This window comes from Apium graveolens, unplaced genomic scaffold (genome assembly GCF_009905375.1).
Source record: "Apium graveolens cultivar Ventura unplaced genomic scaffold, ASM990537v1 ctg420, whole genome shotgun sequence".
Taxonomy (NCBI): domain Eukaryota; kingdom Viridiplantae; phylum Streptophyta; class Magnoliopsida; order Apiales; family Apiaceae; genus Apium; species Apium graveolens.
Genome location: NW_027418429.1, coordinates 55011 through 81227, shown reverse-complemented (window position 1 = coordinate 81227; position 26217 = coordinate 55011). Strand labels below are relative to the sequence as shown.

General features: G+C 31.6%; 2 protein-coding genes and 1 long non-coding RNA gene across 4 annotated transcripts; all 3 read right to left on the bottom strand.

The window, feature by feature from the left end:
• Nucleotides 1–14142: 14142 nt before the first annotated feature.
• LOC141701607 (uncharacterized) lies at nt 14143–14571 on the bottom strand. The gene has a single exon (XM_074505246.1). The coding sequence runs from the start codon at nt 14569–14571 to the stop codon at nt 14143–14145; it is 429 nt and encodes a 142-aa protein (XP_074361347.1).
• Nucleotides 14572–14735: 164 nt separating this feature from the next.
• LOC141701606 (uncharacterized) lies at nt 14736–15361 on the bottom strand. The gene is made up of 2 exons (XM_074505244.1): nt 15014–15361; nt 14736–14933 (listed from the first exon to the last, which is right to left on the bottom strand). The coding sequence occupies exons 1-2, from the start codon at nt 15359–15361 to the stop codon at nt 14736–14738; spliced, it is 546 nt and encodes a 181-aa protein (XP_074361345.1).
• Nucleotides 15362–18639: 3278 nt separating this feature from the next.
• On the bottom strand, nt 18640–26167 carry LOC141701599 (uncharacterized). 2 transcript variants are annotated; one of them, XR_012566855.1, is made up of 7 exons: nt 26117–26167; nt 23269–23321; nt 23037–23156; nt 21459–22556; nt 20983–21038; nt 20293–20437; nt 18640–19019 (listed from the first exon to the last, which is right to left on the bottom strand). It is a non-coding gene; the product is annotated as an uncharacterized LOC141701599 (long non-coding RNA). The 2 variants fall into 2 exon arrangements; XR_012566854.1 differs by having other exon boundaries at nt 21459–23156.
• Between the last annotated feature and the right edge of the window lie 50 nt (nt 26168–26217).

Here is a 26217-nt window from a genome sequence, read left to right as displayed (position 1 = left end):
TTTTTATGTATGTTCTGCGTTTTACCGAAAGAAAATAGTGATTCATGTATTTGTGTAATGAGAAATATAAATCTTTTGCGATGCTGGTGTATTGTGTCAGAAATCGGATTACAGCTTATGAGTCGAATCCAAAAACATCTAATATAAGCAGAAGTGGAGCTCTGAGGTTGGTAAGAATAAGGTACTAAGATTTATAGAAGGGGAAGAAATAAAGGAGCCTGTACACATCTAATAATTCCTTGTTCTCTACAACAGAAGACTAGAAGGTCAAAATGAAGACCCTGATTAGAAGTTATCAAGACATTATATTTGAGACCTCATTCATCCACCAAGGTAAATTTCATCAACAGTCGTGGACAAAAACTAAATAAGACTATATATCTACAAATCATTACAAATCATACGGGCCAATAAGGAATTGAACAATTACTGAAGCGGAAAGTATTCAATTGGGAACATGAACAATTACCGAAGAGGAAAGAACTAAGTTCTCTACTATATATGCAAAAAGATTAATAGGGGCTTTAGAGAGATATTAAAGGGACTAGAGTAATTATCTTTATATTTGCTTTCTGCACTTATATATTATTCTGGGAATTACCGGATCCAGTAGGTGCAGCTGCTTTAAATAATTGGACTCGGGTACGGAGATTCAAACATATCCAAGTATCAGATTTGGCACTTTGAAAGATTTAGAACCTGGCGACACCATTTGGCAGTTGGCACAAATACGGGGACACGACATTTTTTTAATTTAAATTCATTGAATATAATAGGTAGAGTTTGGGGGCCAGAAACTGAGCTAAAATTTTTATTAGGTTATATATGCTCCTATCATGTTTCAATGTTCTATTTCCTGTAATATTTTCCTTATTGACATTTATTTCCAAGTATTACTTATAACCAAAAATGAATGTGGACGGTATCCACTGTAGATTTCTTCTTTATACACTACACGCATATTCATATTCATATTTAAAGCACCGGTAGATCTGCAATTATTACAGGAGGGATGCTTTTTACGGCAAACTTCGAATATTTTTGGCGAGCTACAAATAATACTCATCTCAAATAATGCAGTACAAATAATGCAGTATAAATAATGCAGTTTCAAGACCATATATCAAGTAATGCAGTACTAATGATGGAGTACAAAGTTCAAACACTATACTCGCTCTCAACAAAAATCAAATTGTAAACTGAAATTATAAACTGTTAATTAAAAACTCCTTTTTTTGAATTTGATTTTCTACTCTCAATTTATTTATACTGTTTTATTTTGCAGTTGATTAGATTTAAGTTTCCATTTTAGGGCTTTCATTTTAGGACTTTCAGTTAGGTATACATCTCTAACTGGTCTAACAAATTACGGCTTCAATTTATCTTTCTTCCATTTAGTCATAGGTTTAGCATTAAAGGGCAAGTGTATCCTGCGATTCTACCTGTTGAAGATAAGAAAGTTACTGGTAAGGTTTGTTTAATAATGATAATCCATCTTGACTTTCAGCCTGTATAACATTAATGATATATAGCCCTCTATAGTATTAATAATTTCCATTCTTTATGTAGTTATGAACATTTAGATATAATCTTCAAATTACTTACTTCCATGTGTTGATTCTCTTACTATTATCATAGAACTTTTGAGCAATTTGCATCAGGTTACATAGGTTTCCATAGCTTATCCAATGTAAAAATTCACATAACCCGTTGTTCTAATAACTGAATCTTCAAAAGCAATAATATTTTTCATATGCATATCATCACTATGTACTAATCTGCAAGTTGTAATTATATTTAGGAATTTCAAGTTGCCTCACTTTCTGATGGGGATTATAAGAAAAAAAAATGAAAGAAATTATTTATGAACTTGATTCGGGAAAATTCCATTGTCTGCAAAATTACAGAGTATGTGCGTATTGCATTGATATATGAAATCATTAGTACGTGGTCAACATGCCTGCTGCTTTATCCTCTTTGTTGCTTCTTGTTTATGTATGCACTAGTCAAAAAGAGAACTAATACTAAACATACAGATTGGTTTTACAAAAACAAAGTTGTAGCCAGTGTCCTACTTACCAAAGCTTGTTGCAGACGTGCATTCTATTCTTGTAACACGTTCAGTTTCGCTTCCAAGTCATGAGTATAAGCCTAGCCAATCAGAATATATGAAAACAAACTTTAGAAACAGACTTGGTGTGGCCCTTTTAAAGACCATGATTCGTACTTATTTTTTGTGAATATTTCTTCTTAAATAGAAATTATAACAAAATATTTTTTTTCTGCAACCACTTAACAAAGCACTAAGTATCACCACTGTGCATCTTCCATATTAGGCTCAATCGATTATTAATCATCATCCCAGATGATCCAGTACAATTGAAAATATGATACATGAGAAAATTTATCATTTATAGAGGTGGATCGCCCCTGAAGAATATATGAGTTTCGGCCATAATCATATACAAAAATGGTAATATATCTTAATAAAACTAAGCGGACTTGATACTTATGGCTTATATAATGGTTAACTAGACACCTCAGAGATCCCCTAATTCTATTCTCTTTTCGAATAAGGTTTCTCAAGCTCTAGGCTAAATATTCTACTTGACTCATTAATTTATTCAACTCATTAATGGTCAAGAACTCATTAATAGTAGAACGAATAAAGTAAAATGTTCGAGCCCAAAACAGAAATTGCTCCCACCATAACATTCAATTAATTACAAAATCACGCTGTGTGTATAAATAAAAAATAGCAGTTAAACCAATAGAACAATATCAGATCAAACACAAATTTATATATAATATATTTATATGACTGTATTTATATATTTTTATATATATATAATAATGTATTACTTGGGTTTTAAGTATAAGTTTGTAGATCTCTAAATACAGGAAAGAGTTTCAGTGGCAAAAACAGTAATTACCCATGGCTAATGCAATCGATATCTAGTCTATATTCTAGAAAGATAAAGTAGCTGGAGGAAGTGTCACCTGAAATAACATTTACATATATGTAGTTAGATCGCCATTGAAACAAAATCATTTGTTAACACTGAGTTTATAGTTTATACGTATCATTTCAGTGGCAAAAACAGTAATTACCCATGGCTAATGCAATCGATATCTATTCTATTATTCTTGAGCATAATAGAAAGATAAATATGCTGGAGGAAGTGTCGCCTGAAATAACATTCACAATATATGTAGTTAGATCGCCATTGAACAAAATCAATTCGTTAACACTGAGTTTATAGTTTCTACGTATCATTACGAAATAGTCAGTACCTGGATTATTGTTGCCTTTAACACTTCACCATCTAATCCTAAATAAAGACAGGCAAGGCCCCAACAAATTGGTCCCATGATAAACCTCCAAAGGATGCCGGTAATAGGGACTCCAATCGACCAATTTTCATCTATCTTTTTATTAATTGCCATGAATAAACCTGAAATATGCATAGCAGTAAGCAAAGCATATATATGAAGAGAATCGGCTATATGTAAGGATGTCTACAACAAATTCAGGATATTATATCTAATCAGGAAGAGTCACAGATTAGATTATAATGTGTAATAAATCCGTCCTAAATAACCTTAATTATTTTTTTAATGAAGGCTTGCAGACTTGCAACTGCTATCATCAGGTAACTAAACCACTTTCCTTATTAGGCACTGATCTGTTTTTTTACTTGGCCTAATGTCCAGATAATGTGTGTGTGTATGTGGAATTGTATGTAGCTATGAAGAAGTTACACGATGGACTCGGGAATTAGTGCTTTGAACTTACCCAAGCAGAACATGTAAGTGCCACAGCTGCTTTCGACACAATCAAAATACATTCCTCCATAATGCTTGGCATCTCAAAATGCAACCTGAAGCATAATTTCCATCCAGAAGTTAGCATGATGATAACATAAAAAAACCGATTAATAATATCTAATTTTAATTGTCAAAGGTTCACTGGTTGGCATAATTCACGAAAAGTGTCTATATTTGAGTGTACGCATGTGTATAAGGTATGGGGATTATAGGAAAATCTCTATACACAACTAACAACGATAATTAGAGCTACTATTATCAAGAACTTTTGAGCAATTTGCATCAGGTTACATAGGTTTCCATAGCATATCCAATGTAAAATTCACATTACCCGTTGTTCTAATAACTGAATCTTCAAAAGCAATAATGTTTTTCATATGCAAATCATCACTATGTACTAATCTGCAAATTGTAATTTTATTTAGGAATTTCAAGTTGCCTCACTTTCTGTTGGGGATTATAAGAAATAAAAATATGAAAGAAATTATTTATGAACTTGATTCGTGAAAATTCCATTGTCTGCAAAATTACAGTGTCTGTGTGTATTGCATTGTTATATGAAATGATTAGTATGTGGTCAACATGCCTGCTGCTTTATCCTCTTTGTTGCTTCTTGTATATGTATGCACTAGTCAAAAGAGAACTAATAATAAACATGCAGATTGGTTTTACAGAAACAAAGTTGTAGCCAGTGTCCTGCTTACCAAAGCATGTTGCAGGAGTGCATTCTCTTCTAGTAACACGTGCAGTTCCGCTTCCAGATAGCGAGTATAAGCCTAACCAATCAGAATATATGAAAACAAACATTAGAAACAGACCTGGCGTGGCCCTTTAAAGACATGGTTTTAATCTAACAATTTACAGTCATACTTATTTTTTGTGAAATTTCTTATTGATAGAAAGTAAAACAAAATTATTTTTTCTGCACCCACTTGACAAAGCACTACCCACTTGACAAAGCACTAAGTATCACTTTGCATCTTCCATATTAGGCTCAATCGATCATTAATCCTCATCGCAAATAATCATACAATGAAAATATGATCATGAAGAAATTTACCATTAATAAGGGTCGCTCGCTCCTTAAAATATATGAGTTTCCCACCAGAATAGGCTACAAAAAAAAGGTAATATATCCTAATAAAACTAAGCGGACTCGATCCCTATGGCTTATATAATGGTTAACTAGACACCTCAAGAGAGGTCCCCAAATTCTATTCTCTTTTCGAATAAGGTTTCTCAAGCTCTAGTCTAAATATTCTACTTGACTCATTAATTAATCAAGTCTAGATTCGACTCATAAATATTCAATTGAACTAAATAAAGTAAAAATGTTCATAAATTGCTCCCACCATAACATTCTATTAATTACAAAATCACACTATACGTATAAATAAACAATAGCAGTTATACCAATAGAACAATATCAAATCAAACACTAAATTCTTCGAGTACAACTAACAACGATAATAGAGCAATAAATCCATGTCGAATGAACATACTCAAGCGCAACAAAACAACACAGTAAGATCGCAGTCAATAAAACAAACAACGTACATGTATATATGATGATCGCATTCAATTAATTAAATCGCAATAAAATGAAGAATTACCTGGAAACTACACATGGACGGGGTGAGCACTTTCTTCATTGTTTCTGCAAGTAATTTCAGAAATTCAAATAAAATGAAGAATTAAATTAAATAAAAAAACATAAATTATACTCAGAAAAGATTGTATAAGTGAATAGAAATTCGAAATTGACACCTTATACTCGATTCTGATAACCTTATAACCTTATAACCTGTTAGAAGTACAAAATGTTACAAGTACAAAATACAAATTAAGATAACAATATAACTTACTTAGGGTTGACAAAATGTCTTCGTCTTGTTAAAGTCCAGGCATATCTCTTACAACATAAAGTATTATTTATATTCATAATAAATGTAAATATATAAAAAAAATATATTAGAATAATCAAATTTTAACTGGGGTTTTTAATCGGGTCAGGCCGAGTACGTAAAAACACATATAATTCTGAAATTATTACTTTATATTTTAGTTGGGCCCTTGATAACTTTCTAATTTTTTTATCTGATACTCTTAGCGAGAATATTACTTTACGACCGTGCCCCAAATTACGATTGACAAAATTTATACCTAAATAAGGTTATAACTTTATCCGATATTACTTAATACAGGTTTAAGTGTAGATATAACAAAAAGATTGCGGTTTACATGATCAGCCTGTACAAATACTCATGCTGGCCGGTGAGCATTTTTTCTGTTAATTTGCTGCATGTCATAACTAAAAAGTTTAAAATCAATTACAGAAATACCAATTCACATTTCTAAATCCATAAACTCTTCTCTCTCTGAAATTACAACATTTCTATGGTCTATGTTGTTTCAGCAAACACCAATAAAATATGTTTTCATCAACTACATCTTTCCGAAATATTGCATGCAAATCAAAAAATGTTGTTGGTAACTAATAATATCCATGACAAAGATCTATGTTGGACAATTATTGTTGAAGTTAATAGTAACCAATAATTAAAATAACTTCTCTCTCTCGCATGAGAGTCGGCCGCCCTAATTTCACCTAACCCTATCCGCCCTACCTTCTTTTTCACCCTTTCTACCTATCTCTATCTCCATATTTATCTTCATCCCCTACTTTTATTCACTTTTTCTTTAATAAAATCGAGATTTGTTTTACAAAACTCGAAAAATTCATTACAGTTATTCACTTTAATTTTCAGATATACTAAGGTAAGAGCTTGGATTTTATAATAAAATTCAGTTTTGCATTCAAAATCTCTGGTCTAACAACATATTACAATTTGGTGTTATTCTGAGATTTTTGAAGACAACAGTCATTTAAGCCCAATATTGATGCCTAAAGTCTAAATTGGATTCAGTGCCCCACTCCCGCGGCCAAGCCCACTCATTGTCTACTTCAATATTTGTTCCATATGACTATATCACATATATTTTTCAAGTATGTTTTGAAATTTCAAGTCATATTTTTTTGACAAAAATGTTTAAAGGATTTTAAATATGAGTAACAGTTCATGATTTAATAGTTATGAGATTTTTCTAAATTTATATAGTTTTAATACAACGTTGATTTTGTGGAGTTCGAACTTTGGCGCCCGAAATATGGGTTTATTTCTAATTATCTACTTAAATATCTAAATTAATTATATCGACTATAAAATATTACATACAGGAGCACCCACGTGTAATTTACATGTCATTCTTATTATATAGGAGTTAAAAACTAACAGGACGGAACCAGAAATAAAATTTACGGGGGACCGACTAATATTTGAAGAAACCAAATTACATTATTTTATATTTTTTTTCAAAATTTAACACTAAAATTTCTGCCAACTTAAACAGTTGACAGATACCGAGACTCCCTCCAGTGCCCTCTAGTTCTCCCTCTGAAAACTAGGTCAAGCTTCTTGCACTAACAAATTGCAGAAGATAAATAAGAATATTAACCAGGTCAAGCTCAATGCAATGAGTGACAGATAAGAATATCTACTTTTTATCGATATTGCATGTTAGTTAATATTTAGAAAAAATTTGGTTAGTGCGTAATTTCGTATCACACTTTAAAATTTTAGATAGACTCGTAATATGGCGACCCTTTTTGATATAATTGGCGAAGGATGGGTTTTGGGATTGTCTGACACACATGTTAAAAAATTATTTACGATATAATAATTAAACTGAAACAAATAAACATTATTATCTAAGTTTGAAAAAGAAAACATTACAATCTATAATGTTAACTAGAGAAATAACCTTTAGGTCAATCTCTAAGAATTCTAGCAGAATTATAAGATGACTGGTTTGGTGGTTTGGAATCACGCATCAACCATATTCACGTTTCATCAATATTCACGTCTTCAACTATATTTCCTTCCATTGCGACGTTGAAGCATTCCCCACAAAAAACCATGCTTGTACTTGTACCACTCTGTAGTTAAAAAGAAAAAATCATTATAATCAAGCACAAGCTATAATTAGGTGCTGCATACATGATCCAATACTTCATCAAATGAATTTTTACTTTATCTTCCCAGATGATGTTTGAAGCGGCCGTGCAACTACAACCAATATGACAATACAAGTAATACTATAAGCATAGCAAAATGAAAGATGACCTTGCACCCTTTTATTACGTTCAATATACTTCTGTTCATTTCATATGCATATACATAGGCAATTGGGACAGCATATCTCATGGATAATCACTTCTTTCATTAAGCCGGACCACTGGGCCCTTAAGTTTTTGGCTGAGCAGAAAGTGAGAAAGTGGTTGCAGCATAAATGGATAACAAATTGATGAAGTACAATTATACAAATCTTTACAGAAAAGTTCAAGAATATACTGTGCGCAACAGAAGGCCTTGGATTCCTGTTTTAAAGAATAGTTTTGAAGGAGGGGTTAAGGACAGAAAAGCTAGAGTAGTATAGCAAGGGTGTTGTAATCTATTACTGTAAGTAGAGGTTTAGTATAAAAAGATCATCAATATTTTAATTACGTTCATGTTTGAACTATTATTCAGAAAATAGAAGTTATTATTCCACCAGCGTCTCTCTCTCTCTCTCTAACTGAATCCTATCAGATTCTCTTGCATTTCAAGCTTAAAATATCTATTCCTTAACTTGTTTTACTGTTCTAAGAAATCAAGCACACACAAAAACATCAGAAAAACAGAAAACTACATGTCAAAGCATAACACCAAATTTAATAGTGTCGTCATAGATTTAGTAATTTTATAGCATAAAATGACAAATTATAGCATTTAAAAAAAACTCGCATAAATATTTAGCCAAAGGAATACTTGATTGGCATATAATAGAATTACTTCATCCAAGATGCAACTCGAGAAGTTTTAGTGGGAAAAGTTTCCTCAACTGTATGCACATCAAAATCAGCATACAAATTCTTCCGTTCAGTATCTCTAGTAAGCTTAAGACCTGAATAATAGACATCGACTCCAAATTACAATTAAGCTGAAATTAATAGAAGCACTTTATGGACTCAAATCATCATTTTAACAAATCACACCATGGAAAACTTTTGTCTGCTGTAAATTTATACGTTTTACATCTACGTTTTACAAATTCAAATTCCAACATTGTCAATTACTCTATGAATTAAAAGGTGTTTATTCAAATACCAAGTATAACAAGAAGAAGGAAATTCCTATTTAAATTATGGCGCTGTTAGTTTATTTTTACATTAAACAAATACTATCAGTCCATATTCGACAAGAAAGTTTATTCTAAAAATACTGTACGGCCATCATCAGGGAATAGAGTAGCGTCTAGATCTGGTACAGGAAGTTACGAAAAAGGTACACAAACCAATCAGAGGAGCACATTAATTTAGTGAACATTGTTAAAAAGAGCCTGTACGCATTTAATATTTCGTTGTTGTCTACAACAGAAGACTGGATGGTTAAAATTAAGACCCTGATTACAAGCTAGCAAGGCATTATATTTGTGACCTCATTTATTCACTAAAGTTAATTCCTTCAACAGTTGTGAAAAGGTAAGACTATATATCTAAAGATCATATGCCAATCAGGAATCTGAACAATCGCCTAAGAAGTATTCAATTGGGAATATGAACAATTACCGCAGAGGAACGGAAGGAATACCAAGTATTTATCTACTATATATGCAAAAAGATAATAAATAGGGTCTTTGAAAAAGATGAAGAGACTAAAGTAATTATCTGCACCTTTTGCTTTCTGCACCCATGTACTATTCTGGGCATTACCGCATCTAGTAGGTTGCAGCTGCTCTAAAATAATTGGATGGACATTAAAGAAGAATCCACAGTAATAATATTTTGAGGCTTCATCTGAGCCAATCACGGTCAGATGCTATGGATTTAGATGGCCTACAACAGCTTCCTCAAGCAATTGCAGAAAACCAGGGCAATATGGTTGCACTGATGACATCAGTAATATGTTGGGTAGTATTTCAATTCTGGTGGATTATATTTGTTGCTGTATATATTTTGTTGAGATTGTTTGACGAATTGATTAAAAGAAAGGTCGGAAAATGCTACAAATGCGGACTGAGTTGGCTCATGATCAGGGAGAACCATATTCAAAACTCAATTTTTTTGAGAAGCATCTACAAGAGAGGCGGTGTTACTTATACCAATTTACAGCAACCTGAGCAGCATGTCTTAAGGGATGAAAAGAGTTCACAGCATTCAAGTGATGGAGAGCGCCTTATACAGGAGGCAGAACTCGAACAATTACAGAGTGATACCGACAGGTTGAGGACTGAAATTATGAATATCCAAAAGGAACAGGAGAATGCAGATAATTATCTGTTATCTGTTAAAGAGAGGCTGAGAAGGACTGAACAGAAGCAACAGCAGATGTTCATTAGCATGGCCAAAGCATTTCAGAACCCCTTATTTAGCGAGATTCTTATGCAGCAGCTCAGGCCGAAAGAAGCACTGGAGACTGCTGGAACTTCAAAGAAACAAAAGCTGATTGCTCCACAGTGCAACAAAGGTCCAGCGGAGGCATCCTATTATCCTATATATGCAAAAAGATATAAATAGGGTCTTTGAAAAAGATGAAGAGAGTAAAGTAATTATCTGCACCTTTTGCTTTCTGCACCCATGTACTATTCTGGGCATTACCGCATCTAGTAGGTTGCAGGTGCAGCTGCTCTAAATAATTGGATGGACATTAAAGAAGAATCCACAGTAATAATATTTTGAGGCTTCATCTGAGCAAATCACGGTCAGATGCTATGGATTTAGATGGCCTGCAACAGCTTCCTCAAACAATTGCTGAAAACCAGGGCACTTGTTAAGAAAATTATAAGAATAAGTTTATAACAAGATCAATAATATTAATCTAAAGGAACTTATTACTAGACCTTCTCATGTAAAAGTAATGCACATGAATGATTACTGAACATGAAAATATGCAAGATATAAAATGATGGTCAACATGTCTGCTGCTTAATCCTCTTTATTGCTTCTAGTTTATGTTTGCACTAGCCAAAAAGATAACTAATAATAAACATGCAGATTCGTTTTACAGAAACAAAGTCGTAGCCAGTGTCTTACTTACACTTTACACACAAAGCTAGATCAACCAAAAATGAACGTGAACGTATCCATTCTAGATTTCTTCTTCATACACTTTACACACAATCATTGTTTCTGCAAGTAATTCAGAAATTCAAATAAAAATGAAGAATTAAATATAAAAAAAAAAATTATACTCGTAAAGATTGTACAAGAAGAGGACCTTAAGAATCTCTGCACTCCATGAAATGGTGAGCAGTGAGCCCAACAATTGCTTGCAGGAAACATAAAAACATTTTCAAACTTGAGTTGAAACTGTACGGGGACGGGGACGAGATTCGTGGAGCACTTTCTTCATTGTTTCTACAAGTAATTCAGAAATTCGAATAAAAATGAAGAATTAAACTAAAAAAAAAACATAAATTATACTCATAAAAGATTGTACAAGTGAATTGAGTCTTGAAATTGACACCTTATAATTAATAAAAAGGGGCGATTGAGAGATTGAATATGATGAGACAGCTTCGTGTAGAAAAAGAAATCAATCGGCTGCAACTCGATTTCACCTCCAAAACCATGATTACATGAAATTGATTACAATAAACGGGTGCTAATCCCTAACCCTAAGCCGTATTATATAGGCCGAGCAAGTGCCATTTCCTTATTTTTGAAGCAAAACATGGGCTTGGTAAATCAAGTGACCCAAGTCCACTGCCATCTCCTTCTTCATGGGCTCGGTAAATCAAGTGACCCACTCCGATTAAACGTGTTTAAAATTTAAAATTTAAAAATTAAATATTAATAAGATTAAAAATAAAAATATTACTTATTATTAAAATACATTACATAATTAAAAAATAAAATATTACAAGAACATGACAATTTAAAATATTACATCTGAAACAAATCTATCTATTATATATCTAATACAGCAACAAGGGTTCGCTGAGCAAATTTAATCATAAATACAATAATTAATGTTCATATAATATTTGTTTTAACCATTAATGTTCATTCATTATTTAATCATAGATACGGTAATTAATGAGCAAATTTAATCATGAATATAATAGTTAATATCCATACAATATTTATTTTAACCATTAATACTCATTCATTATTTAATCATAAATACATTAATTAATATCCAAACATTATTTGTTTTAATCATTAATACTCATTCATTATTATATAATTAATACAGATTCATTCATGTAATTTTTATTACCTCAATTAAAACATCATTAATATGTAAGTCATTAAAAATAATTTCTTCATAAAATTTACATACTCTATTAAAAAATTAGTATAAAAATTTAAATGATAACCATTGCATAAGAATTCATATAATACATAAGTTATCACATCATTAACTTATTAATATCGATTAGTTGTTGCATACTTAATATATATATATATATATATATATATATATATATTTATAACTAATTATTATAGAGATATATGCATGGATCATATAATACCTAAGTTATGACTTACTAATATAGATTAATAATTGCATACTTAATATATACATATTCATTTATAACTAATTATTATAGAAATACATGCACGCATGTATACATACATATGTACGTATGTACGTATATATGTATATATATAATGATTTAGTTAGAGATGTTATATTTTCAGAGCAGGTTCTTAATTATCAGAGCAAGACAATAAAAAATATTATATTACCCTCAGTTTATTTTTCTATTTGGCATGGCGTAGTATTGTCTTATCCTTTTTATTTGCTCCGAAAATTAAAAACCCTCATCTTCAAATGAAATTTCCCTTAAATTTCCCTTTTAGTTAATGATTCAAATTTTTTTGTCTACAAAAATTGTCCTTATTTTTAACGTAAGTTAAATTCTAAAAACGAGAATACATACATTATTAATTATCAAATTAATAATATAAATAAGTGAATTTTAAATATAAAGTAAAATTAAATATTAATATTAATAGTAATAATTTTAAATTTCATTAAAAAGAAAAAATATTTCATTTTAATAGCAGGTTTATAAAACATATATATTAAAAATTCTAATAATAATAATAATTATTATTTATATTATATTAATAATAATTATAATAATAATAATAATAATAATAATAATAATATTATAACAAAATAAATAATATTAATACATGAGAAACTTGAGTACAAAATCATGTTATTTATAAAAAGTGGTAGTACATTTAAATTATAATAAATTTTATTTGTACAAAATATTATTGTTCGTCATTAATTTTAATGATATTATCACAGCCTACCAGTGACCTTTAATAACACAGTTGACTGACATATACCATATTTATCACATTAACACTAATATTTAGATCTATTATAAACATTTGCGAATTAAATATTACAAACAAATGAACTAGATAAACTTATATATTAAATATGATTATGTGGATCAGAACCATTGATACCTCTAACTGAATATATATTTATATCTAACCATGTCATACTTTAAGTATTATATTTTTGTATTTACACAAAAATAAATAAATTATGGGCTTTCATATATATATATATATACATACATATATATATATAAATACACACACATATATATATATATGTATATATAATATATACACACACATATATATATGTATATGTATGTGTGAATTTATGTAAAAAAAACCTTTAACTTATGGTCTTCATAATTCATAAAATATATGATAATGTTGGTTTATATTGGTATTTTACTCCGTCATTATGGCATGAACGGATAATATTAACTAAAATAAATAATCTTGGTAAAGTTTACATATTAAAATACAACCCGAAAGCGCTTAGTATGCCGTGAGATGTGGATTTATTAATATTTTTTGAGAGAGGGGAAAGAGTTACTGAGGTCGGAAATTAAAATTGAAGAATACTAAGATTCAAATAACAATTATAAAATAAAATCTTATGTAAACAAACAACTATATTATGTAAAATTACTAAAATTTCTAAAAAATTTCCATGGATCGTCCTTAACAGTAAAAAACAAGAAATGTCACTACAAGTCTCTACGTTAATTGTAGATAAACACTATTGCACCAATGTCATCAAAATAAAAATCTACTCATATACAAAAATAAATCCATCATCATTAGGAGGGGGGACAACATGAAATATTATCAACAAGAAAAACTAAAATAATATCGATTCGCCCAATATAGAGCATGTCCGTGCATTGCACGGGGTACAGAGCTAGTTAATCATTATTATGGAACATTGTGATATGCTCAACCAGATCGAATTGTAGTTGACGATGTTTCTGCCTGTTACAAAGTTGGATAGTCCTTCCGATATACATTTCATTAGAGGCTAAAGATTCTTCGCCAAAGTTTGGAGGCGGTAAGCCATATGTTGCATCATCGTAAGATGGTAAAGCGCCAAAGGGAGTGACGTATGTGTCTCTCTCATCCTCAACGATCATATTATGTAGTATAATACACGCTCTCATTATTTTAGCGAGATCTTCTTTATCCCAAAATTGTGTTGGATCATGTACAATTGCAAATTGAGATTGCAACACGCCAAATGTCATTTCTACGTTTTTTCGATGACCTTCTTGATATTTGGAGAACAATTTTCTCTTTTCACCCTGTGGGCGTGGAATTGTTTCACGAACGTAGCCCATTCAGGATAGATTCCATCTGTTAGATAGTACCCCATGTTATAGTTGTTACCATTAATATTGTAATTTACCTCAGGAGCACGACCTTCTAGTACATCATCAAATATCGGTTATCGGTCTAACACATTCATGTCGTTATTAGAACCAGCAACTACGAAAAATGCATGTCATATCCATAGGTCCGATGAGGCAACAACATTAAGCAATATTGTTGGAACTCCTTTATGACCCCTCATGAACATCCCTTTCCATGCTTTAGGGCAATTTTTCCACTGCAAATGCATGTAGTCAATACTCCCCATCATTCCGGGAAAACCGCGAGCCTTTCCCATTTTTATGAGACGTTGTACATCATTTGAGTTTGGCTTTCGCAAATATTCACTCTCAAAAATTAAAATAATATTGGTAACAAATTTTTTCAAGCATTCAATTGCAGTGGACGTACCAATGCACACATAATCATCAACTGCATCCGTTCCAATTCCATATGCCAACATGCGTGTGGCCGCCGTGAATTTTGTAAAGGTGATAGGCCCTTTCTTTCCAATGCATCAACCTTCTGCTGAAAATATGGATCAAAATTTGAAAGAGCATCCACAATTCGAAGGAACACGTGTCTTCCCATTCGAAACCGTCGTCGGAATGTATCTAGAGGGTATACTGGATTTTGAGCAAAATAATCTCTCTCCAATCGTTCATGACCCGCTTCGCGGTCTTTGCATATCACTCGTTTAGTCGTGGTTGACGAGCCTTCTTCAATAAATTCTTTAGACATATCAGAGTTCTCATCCATAGTATATATTTTGATTGCATTGTGAATGAAAAAAATGAGTTGCAGACTATCACAAAGAACATACATGTTTTATAGGAGATAAAAATAATAAAAGAAAAACGGCTAGTTCGAACTAAAAATAAACAAGAACTAAATTACAACGGCTAGTTCCAAATAGAAACAAACAAAAACTAGCTTCCAAGAACTTATTCCAAACAGAATCAAACGAACAACTAGTTTCCAACAACTAATTCCAAATAAAAATAAACAAGCAACTAGATTCCAATGGCTAGTTCCACCTGCATCTTGATTTGACTTCCTCAATAATTTTGGCATAAATCTCTCGTTGAGCCTCTTTCATTATACTAGTATCAAGCGTAAGAAGTTGCATATCTGATTCATTCTCTTTCCTAGCCTCCTCTTTTTCTTAAGTTCATTGAACTCTGCCATTAGATCTAATCTCCTGCATAAACTAGCTTTTATTTATTCATAATCTTTTTTTTAAGATCATTAAACTCTGCCTTTTTTTCCCGTCCCTCTTAGCTGCTTTTGTACCTTTAGGACGAACCGGTGATTCAACAACATTCTCATCTGTTGGTGTTTCATTCATCAATGATGAGTAGTTCCCAAAATCACTAAATTTAGTTCTCTTTGCACTTCCATTATTTGTCTCTTTAGGCTGTCTCCATTTAGGATGTCTCTTTAGATCATTCCAATGCTTGTCAAAATTAAACTTCTTATTGTATTTAGTTTTATGGAAACCATGAGCTGCCGCAATTATGTTGTCCAAATTTGTACCACTCCCCATTTTTGAGACAGCTTCCTCATAACATGTTCTATATTGCTAAGCCCCTTCATTTATTCGTTGCCACCTTTTTTTGATAGATATTACCCCTCTTTTGATAATACCGTGATTACTTTATTCACAATAGTTACAAATTTGATCCCAAAATTCACCTTTTTTATTCGCCCCGATCAAGGGATCAATCGACACATTCAACCATGCGCTAATTAAGAGTTTATCTTCAGGAGGTCATTTCACTTGTTAGGGGAATGGCAAGGGTTTGGAAGGTGGTATTGGGTTAACGATATATGAAACTAATATCATATGACGTATGTTTAGTTGATTGCTATAATTGATATTGATAGTATATTAATATCATGTTTGGTTGATTGTTGCAATTTATTTGAGTAATTTTAAATATTTTTAAGGTTATAATTTTAAATAATTTAAATAATAAAAAATTTAATATTTTTTTTATATTTTTTAATTGCTAACTTAATTTTGTATTATAAAATTACACGTAGTATATAAATTATTATTATTATTATTTTAAATTTCTTATTGTGTGCTATTTTTCGGCCGTAAATATCATTTAATATTATTTTTTCAATAGTCATTTTTAAATTAATATTTATAAACTTAGGGGTGTATCCTTATTTAATAAATTTTTTAGGTTCAATAATTCACTTTGGATATTAGAAATATTTAAAAACTAGTTGCCCTCCTATCTCTCTCTTTCGCAAAACCTTAATTCTTATTTTTTCGATTGGTTAATGATAAACACTGTTTTGATAATTTTTCCCAAATTTTTATTTACTTCAAATAAATCTATCTCTTCATTAAGAGTTTTAGTTCTATGTATAGGTTTTCTTAACTATATATTGTGTTTTGTTCTCTCTCATTGTGAGAGTTTAGTTTGTTTGTTTTGTTCTCTGGAATCGTAGATCTACAAAATTTCGTATATTGGTTCATTGATAGGGGTCCTATCAGATTACGACTATTATTAATTGTTCGAATGCGTTTCGACACGTCAAATTTCTGTGTTCTCACAATTTCAACAGATTGTTGGATTGTCTTTATAAAATGATGTATATGTCAACAATGCGAGCGAGAAATATACAACAGTGAAAGATCCGATCAACGATCGTAGTTTTGTTCAAAAAGACTATGATTTGATTTATCTTGATACGTATTTATTCAGTTTTAATTATTATTATAATTTTTTTTGGATTTTAATTAATAAACTAATTGAATATCCAATTTTTTTTAATAAATGACAGCTAATTTAACAATCTTGAACAATTTTTTTTAACGTAGGTAACCGGCGGCCGCTACCCATCGGGTGCGCACTAGATAAACCTTACGGGCTCCTAAAGTTCAACAACTTCCATTTAGATTTTTGAAATATTAAAATAATAAATTAATAATTGGTACACTGATATAGAATTCAGGATTTTAGAAATCAAACTCCAATTAAAATTCTAATATCTAATTTAGCAGTTTTTAATTTTGTAGGGTTCAAAATGCCCCGTTAAAATTTTAAAAATATTAAAACTTAGTAAAATGCACAACAATCCAATTAGAAAAAATTGGGGAAAGCGTTACTTAAAGCGATCTAACTTAAGTAACGTTTAGCATAACAAAAAAAAATTAAAAACCTCAAACACAAGTTCATCTAGCGTCATGGACAAAAAAAGGAAAAAATAGTATTAATAACAACCAACATGCTAAGCAATTTAGTGTTTTAGCTAAACGTTACCATTTTATGCGTTTCTACATACTATTTGGACTGTTTTTACATGTCGTGCCATTTTAAACAATATTCTACCCATGTACCATATAGGGCTAAAAACCGGTATACTTGGTGTTATTAATTATCTTTACATTATCAGAAGCAATTTGTACTTTACCCGAATGTGAAAGAAAACATTATACTTGAACAAGGTACATAATCTGACTGCAGGTTGGGTTTTTAAATCTTGTTAACTTTCTTGACTTTTAATTGTCAACATTGTAAAATTGACATTTGCTACTTTCTTGACTTTTAATTGTCAACATTGTAAAATTGACATTTGCTCCATGATTGTTGATTAGTGAGTTGAAGGCTTTTACTTGGACAGTAAAAATGTTTCACAAAAAACGTACTCGCCCTGTCTCTAAAAACGTATCCTATTTATGTTGGACACGTTTGCCAATACACACTTTTGATTGTTAATATCTTTAATTTTGTATTACTATTAAATATAAAAACTTCATTGTATTAAAATACTCATAAATACGAATTCATCAAGATGACTATATTTGATCTTATAGATTAGACATAAATTAATAGTCAATCGCTTACCATGAATAATGTCAAAATTCAAAATAGGAAAGTTATTGTACATGACTTTTTTTGAAATAAAGAATTTGTACGTGGTTACTTTTGTTTGGAAACCGTATTTTTTATAAAAAAAATTCAAAGTAAAATCGTAAAAGACTTTGAAAAGTAGCATTTATTTCAAACAAATAAACATTACTAACTTATTTTGAAAAATAAAACATTAAAATCTATAATATTAACCGTCGTCCTGTAAAATGTCGTTCAGGTAAGAATAAATTCTACGAACTTCAGCAGAATTGCAATTTGACTTAGGTTCAGAAGTAATATCGTTTAGGTCAAAATCTCTACGAATCCGCTGAATAACATTTAGTTCAATCTCTAGGAATTCTGGCAGAATTAGAATCTGATGAATGCTTTGGAATAACACATCAACGGTCCCAAAAGTTCCCCGCCTAGCATGTCGACATCATCATCAATATTCACGTCTTCAACTAACTTTCCTTCAATTGCACTTCTAAGCTTTCCATGACATCGTCGAAACATTCCCCACAAAAAATTGTGCTTATACCCCTCTGTAGTAAAAAAGAAAAGATCATTATAATCAAGCACATGCTATAATCAGGTGGTGTATATATGATCCAATACTTCATCAAATGAGTTTTCACTTTATCTTCCCTCATCACAGATACCAACTAAAACTAATATGACAATACAAGTAGTACTATAAACCAAGCAAAGTGAAAGACGACCTGGCTCCCTTTTATTACGTTTAACATACTTGTGTTCATTTAATATGCATATACATATGCAGTTTGGACATATCACATGGATAAGCACTTTTTTCCTTAAAGACAGACATTAATCCCTATTTAATTTATGGCGCTGTTAGTTTAATTTCATATCAAACAAATATCCCAAGTCCATATTCAACAAGAAAATGTACTCTGAAAATACTGTACGGCCATTATCAGGGGATAGAGTAGCGTCTATATCTGCTATAGGAAGTTAAGAGAAAAGTACACAAACCAATCACAGAAGCACATTTATTTAGTGAACATCATTGTCAAAAAGGAAACAATTACGAATTCAAAGCAGCAGTCAGAAAAAAGAAGTTAAGGCTTATGAGAATATGTGGTCACATGGAATAACATAAGTTTTGCTACAGAAACTTATGAGACCAGTTTTATACCCAATGGGAACGTTAACCTTTACAATGGAAGAAAGTGAGAGCTAGGCCCAGTACACTGGAAAACTGCAATCTTACTATCTGTTGTTCAGATAAAATTAAATGAACTTTAGTCATGGTATCTGGACTAGGAAAATGAAGGAGCCTGTACACATTTAATATTTCTTTAGTCATAACTATGGAAGACAAAGAAAGAAAGCTGTCAACAAATTCATATTAATATATGTGGATTGATAATAATCACCAACATTCATGTACCCAAGAAACTCTTTGCCTACAATTTTTACTGTCCTGCCATTTCTATACCTACAAATATGATCTTAGATGTGAAAACAAATACACAGGCAAACTACAAAAGAGATAATACAACAACTTCACCAAGTACAAAATGTTTCTATAACCATAGGTTCGTATCATCTCAAAGTTATCAAACATGTGGAGGCGTCCATGGATCCAATCAGCATATAGCATTTGGAAACTTGCAACACAATCACTATCTTTTGCAGTTATATAATTTATTTATTTTTAAATACCGATTAAGGCCGTGTTTGTAAAGGGAAAAAAACAATATATCTGCAAAAAAGTACTTTTAAATAAACCGTGCGTAACTAGGATATACTTGTCATGTAAATTAATAGGAAAATACATCAAAAGTTAACCTGTAGGGCCACTCCTTTAAATCTTCCTCTGAAGTCTTTCGCAGTAATCCTTCTGTTTCTTGGGAGGAGGATAATGATCAACTCTTCATCCTTCGTTTCTTGCATGACCATTTGCTTCAACTGAAGCGGAGGAGCAAAACTAGACCTTCTCATGTTACAGTCATGCACACCACTTCCATGAATAAGTAAAATATGTATGATTTAATATTGTCGGTAAAAGATATAACATACATTAACTATGTAAACCATTCAGAATGAGTTGTGACCGGTCTCCAATGGAGTAATTTGGAATACGTACCCAAAAAAATTGATACCTCAAAGGTATAAATGACTAAATAATAAATATGGTATTTAGAGTATCCATATGAGATTTATAACTCCAAATGTGAATACTTAAAAGGTAAAAATTGACTACTTTTGCATGAAACAAATGTGATTTATGAGTCTCGATGATGGGTAAGACACTATGTTTCTTAACCTCTCAATATGGTTGCACTGATCACATAGGTATTATGTGGGGTAGTATTTCAATTCTAGTGAGATTTATCTATTTTTTTTGCAAAAAATCTATTGATTTTAGTTGCATGAATTTCTATAATAAAAATAAAATAATAGCAAATAAAAATATCTAAAAAAAATAACAACAAATATTACAAATCTTGCATTAATTTAAAAAGAATGGACAATTACCTGGAAACTATATGTCAACGGGGGAGGGGATTCATGGAGCATTTTCTTCATTGTTTCTGCAAGTATTTCAAAAATTTATGAAGTAGAAGTAGCAGTTCGATAATAAAATTAAAAAAAAATCACAGAACAAACTTAAAGATGGTAAAATAATTCAGTCCAATGGTCTAACTGTGCCACAATCATATGTATACACACACAGTATACACACACACACATAGATAATCAAGATTGTATAAGTGAATAGAGTCTGGAAATTTCATATTCCTCCCTTCTATATATCTAAAATTGATATACGTTTTATGAGGAGATTTACTGCACATATTTTCCTCCACTAATCTTAGTTCATAATTAAGTTTTTACATCCCTTAATTCGAAGAAGAGTGTCACTAAACGGGAGATGATGACAACTATGCTCATTTATTGTGCACCATTGAAGTAAAAAACTAAGTACTAGGGAACCACACATAAGACTATACCTCAGATTCAAAAGTAATTGCATCTCCTTGTTCAGTGAAGCATTTTCAATAAGACAGGTTGTCTAGATAATCCAATGTTTCCAAACCTTCTATCCTCACTTCACTGTAAACCATATGAATTTTTGTCAGTCCAGGTAGCAGAAACAAAAGAGGACGAGCTAAATACTGTAAATTTCACTCCGGCAAGCCTTCATAGTATCAAGAAATCTAATTAAGCAACAAGATCGCAAAGTCTACAAACCTTCTCCTTTATTATTATGTGGCAAATGATCAAAATAACATTGAGAAGGAGAAGTGTCTAAATGGCACATCTGAAAAGCCTTCAAGTGTCACTTATGTAAAACATAACGCACACATGTGTTTCTGTTAGAATAATATAAGATCCTGTAAAGGGCCATTCTCTAATACCTTGAGGTTTTAGAGTAACTGGTTCCTCTACATGGTATCAGAGCTCAGGCCGGCAGAGGACTCAGGTTCGATCCATGCCAACCCCAACATTTCTCACAATTTAAGAGGGACACGAAAGGCAAATTTATGCCCCAAAGATGGGCGCCCGTGATCCACTCTTCGACCCATAAATGGGCTTTCGAGTGAGGGGGAGTGTTAGAATAATATAAGATAACAAATGAAATGCTTTCAAAAAAATATTAAAGCAGCGTTTAGCATAAGCCTCTTCTACTTTTAAGTAAGTAATATATTCCCTTAGAAACTAACAGTGAGAGGGAGTTGAAAATGTAGCATTGTACTCACTAGCACCATTTTGGTGATATGCAAAAGATTACTAAATGACATACATACATAGCACGAAAACGTCAACCATTTACAAATAGCAGAGGTTTTAATAGGTACTTAAATGTCACTGCCAACTTAGCCCAGTCCTGTTTCTATGATCTTTGTTTTATTTCATGTCACAACACATTACAACCAGTGACAGAGTATTTAGGTTCAAAAATGTCAGTGCATACCAGATATCCGAAACAGACAAATATGTATGGTAGCCAAATGAGAAACTAAAGGCTGTTGTCAATGTTCCTGATGCGCGATATCATGTTGAGATTCCCACAAGATGAAAGAGAAACCCTAAGTCGAAACTCATAACTATGGAAGACAAAGAAAGAAAGCTGTCAACAAATTCATATTAATATATGTGGATTGATAATAATCACCAACATTCATGTACCCAAGAAACCATTTGCCTACAATTTTTACTGTCCTGCCATTTCTATACCTACAAATATGATCTTAGATGTGAGAACATATACACAGGAAAACTACAAAAGAGATAATACAACTTCACCAAGTACAAAATGTTTCTATAACCATAGGTTCGTATCATCTCAAAGTTATCAAACATGTGGAGGCGTCCATGGATCCAATCAGCATATAGCATTTGGAAACTTGCAACACAATCACTATCTTTTGCAGTTATATAATTTATTTATTTTTAAATACCGATTAAGGCCGTGTTTGTAAAGGGAAAAAAACAATATATCTGCAAAAAAGTACTTTTAAATAAACCGTGCGTAACTAGGATATACTTGTCATGTAAATTAATAGGAAAATACATCAAAAGTTAACCTGTAGGGCCACTCCTTTAAATCTTCCTCTGAAGTCTTTCGCGGTAATCCTTCTGTTTCTTGGGAGGAGGATTATGATCAACTCTCCATCCTTCGTTTCTTGCATGACCATTTGTTTCAACTGAAGCAGAGGAGCAAAACTAGAGAAAATTTTAAAACCTGCATCAAGTTATCGGTACTATGATTTCAAATAAAAAGACTGCAACGTGAATATAACGATAATTGGTATATACCTTGGGAAAACAAACAGAGATTCCTCCTCGCTTGCATTATAAGGCCTGGGAACCTTCAGAAAACATTTAGGAATATAATTAAGATTACGCCCGGTATTGTATATTAAGCAGCATAACTTGATTACTCAATCACTCACTCAACAAATACATAAGGCACATTTTAAACTTAAAACTATATTCGCCCTTTTGTTTATAGTTTCTAAAGTACATTTTTTGGTCATTCTGTAATGCACCACAACCCAGAAATTATATTCTCAAGAAAATTCTATCATGGATCACTTACAGAGAGATATTTCAAAGAGCAAGTTGTCGTTAGAAGCACTTAAACAGCGAGCCAAAAAAACAACTTAAGACTACAACCTAATTAACTACATAGATTGCAATTACCAGCAAGAAAGTCTGCACATAACCATTATACACTTCAATGCCAGAGGGCACAAGAGGCAGTAGTAGTGCAAGAAAGTCTACATGTTGTACACTTTAATTGTTGTACCACACAACAGGGAGAAGTGGTGTCTGTTTTGAGAAACATAATTGTGGAAAAGTTTCAATATAATTTGTCATCCAAAGTTAGATGGGTCAAATTAGTTTGCCTAAACTCTTGATCGGAACATCGAATATTGGGTATTATTCTCTTAAAAGATTTTTATGTATGTTCTGCGTTTTACCGAAAAGAAATAGTGATTCATGTATTTGTGTAATGAGAAATATAAATCTTTTGCGATGCTGGTGTATTGTGTCAGAAATCGGATTACAGCTTATGAGTCGAATCCAAAAACATCAAATATAAGCAGCAGTGGAGCTCTGAGGTTGGTAAGAATAAGGTACTAAGATTTATAGAAGGGGAAGAAATAAAGGAGCCTGTACACATCTAAGAATTCCTTGTTGTCTACAACAGAAGACTGGAAGGTCAAAATGAAGACCCTGATTAGAAGTTATCAAGACATTATATTTGAGACCTCATTCATCCACCAAGGTAAATTTCATCAACAGTCGTGGAAAAATAACTAAATAAGACTATATATCTACAAATCATATGGGCCAATAAGGAATCTGAACAATTACTGAAGCGAAAAGTATTCAATTGGGAATATGAACAATTACCGAAGAGGAAAGAACTAAGTTCTCTACTATATATGCAAAAAGATTAATAGGGGCTTTAGAGAGATATTTAAGGGACTAGAGTAATTATCTTTATATTTGCTTTCTGCACCCATATATTATTCTGGGAATTACCAGATCCAGTAGGTGCAGCTGCTTTAAATAATTGGACTCGGGTACGGAAATTCAAATATATCCAAGTATCAGATTTGGCACTTTGAAAGACTTAGAACCTGGCAACACCATTTGGCGGTTGGCACAAATATGGGGACACGACATTTTTTTAATTTAAATTCATTGAATATAATAGGTAGAGTTTGGGGGCCAGAAACAGAGCTAAAATTTTTATTAGGTTATATATGCTCCTATCATGTTTCAATGTTCTATTTCCTGTAATATTTTCCTTATTGACATTTATTTCCAAGTATTACTTATAACCAAAAATGAATGTGGACGGTATCCACTGTAGATTTCTTCTTTATACACTACACGCATATCTACAGTTCTACTTGTGGTGGTTGACTTTATTGTCTTCCATCCCCCATTCATTTTTCCCCATCCCTCCATCATCTACCCACATCTGCAAACATATTCAAATTCACCTTTAAAGCACCGGTAGATCTGCAATTATTACAGGAGGGATGCTTTTTACGGCAAACTTCGAATATTTTTTGGCGAGCTACAATTATTTTCCAGTAACAACAAAGTAGGATTAAGTTTCAAGACCATATATCAAATAATACTCATCTCAAATAATGCAGTACAAATAATGCATTATAAATAATGCAGTTTCAAGACCATATATCAAGTAATGCAGTACAAAGTACAAACACTACACTCGCTCTTAACAAAAATCAAATTGTAAACTGAAATTATAAACTATTAATTAAAAACTCCTTTTCTTGAATTTGATTTTCTACTCTCAATTTATTTATACTGTTTTAATTTTGCAGGTGATTAGATTTAAATTTCCATTTTAGGGCTTTCATTTTAGGACTTTCAGTTAGGTATACATCTCTAACTAGTCTAACTGATTACGGCTTCAATTTATCTTTCTTCCATTTAGTCATAGGTTTAGCATTAAAGGGCAAGTGTATCCTGCGATTCTACCTGTTGAAGATAAGAAAGTTACTGGTAAGGTTTGTTTAATAATGATAATCCATCTTGACTTTCAGCCTGTATAACATTAATGATATATAGCCCTCTATAGTATTAATAATTTCCATTCTTTATGTAGTTATGAACATTTAGATATAATCTTCAAATTACTTACTTCCATGTGTTGATTCTCTTACTATTATCATAGAACTTTTGAGCAATTTGCATCAGGTTACATAGGTTTCCATAGCTTATCCAATGTAAAAATTCACATAACCCGTTGTTCTAATAACTGAATCTTCAAAAGCAATAATATTTTTCATATGCATATCATCACTATGTACTAATCTGCAAGTTGTAATTATATTTAGGAATTTCAAGTTGCCTCACTTTCTGATGGGGATTATAAGAAAAAAAAATGAAAGAAATTATTTATGAACTTGATTCGGGAAAATTCCATTGTCTGCAAAATTACAGAGTATGTGCGTATTGCATTGATATATGAAATCATTAGTACGTGGTCAACATGCCTGCTGCTTTATCCTCTTTGTTGCTTCTTGTTTATGTATGCACTAGTCAAAAAGAGAACTAATACTAAACATACAGATTGGTTTTACAAAAACAAAGTTGTAGCCAGTGTCCTACTTACCAAAGCTTGTTGCAGACGTGCATTCTATTCTTGTAACACGTTCAGTTTCGCTTCCAAGTCATGAGTATAAGCCTAGCCAATCAGAATATATGAAAACAAAC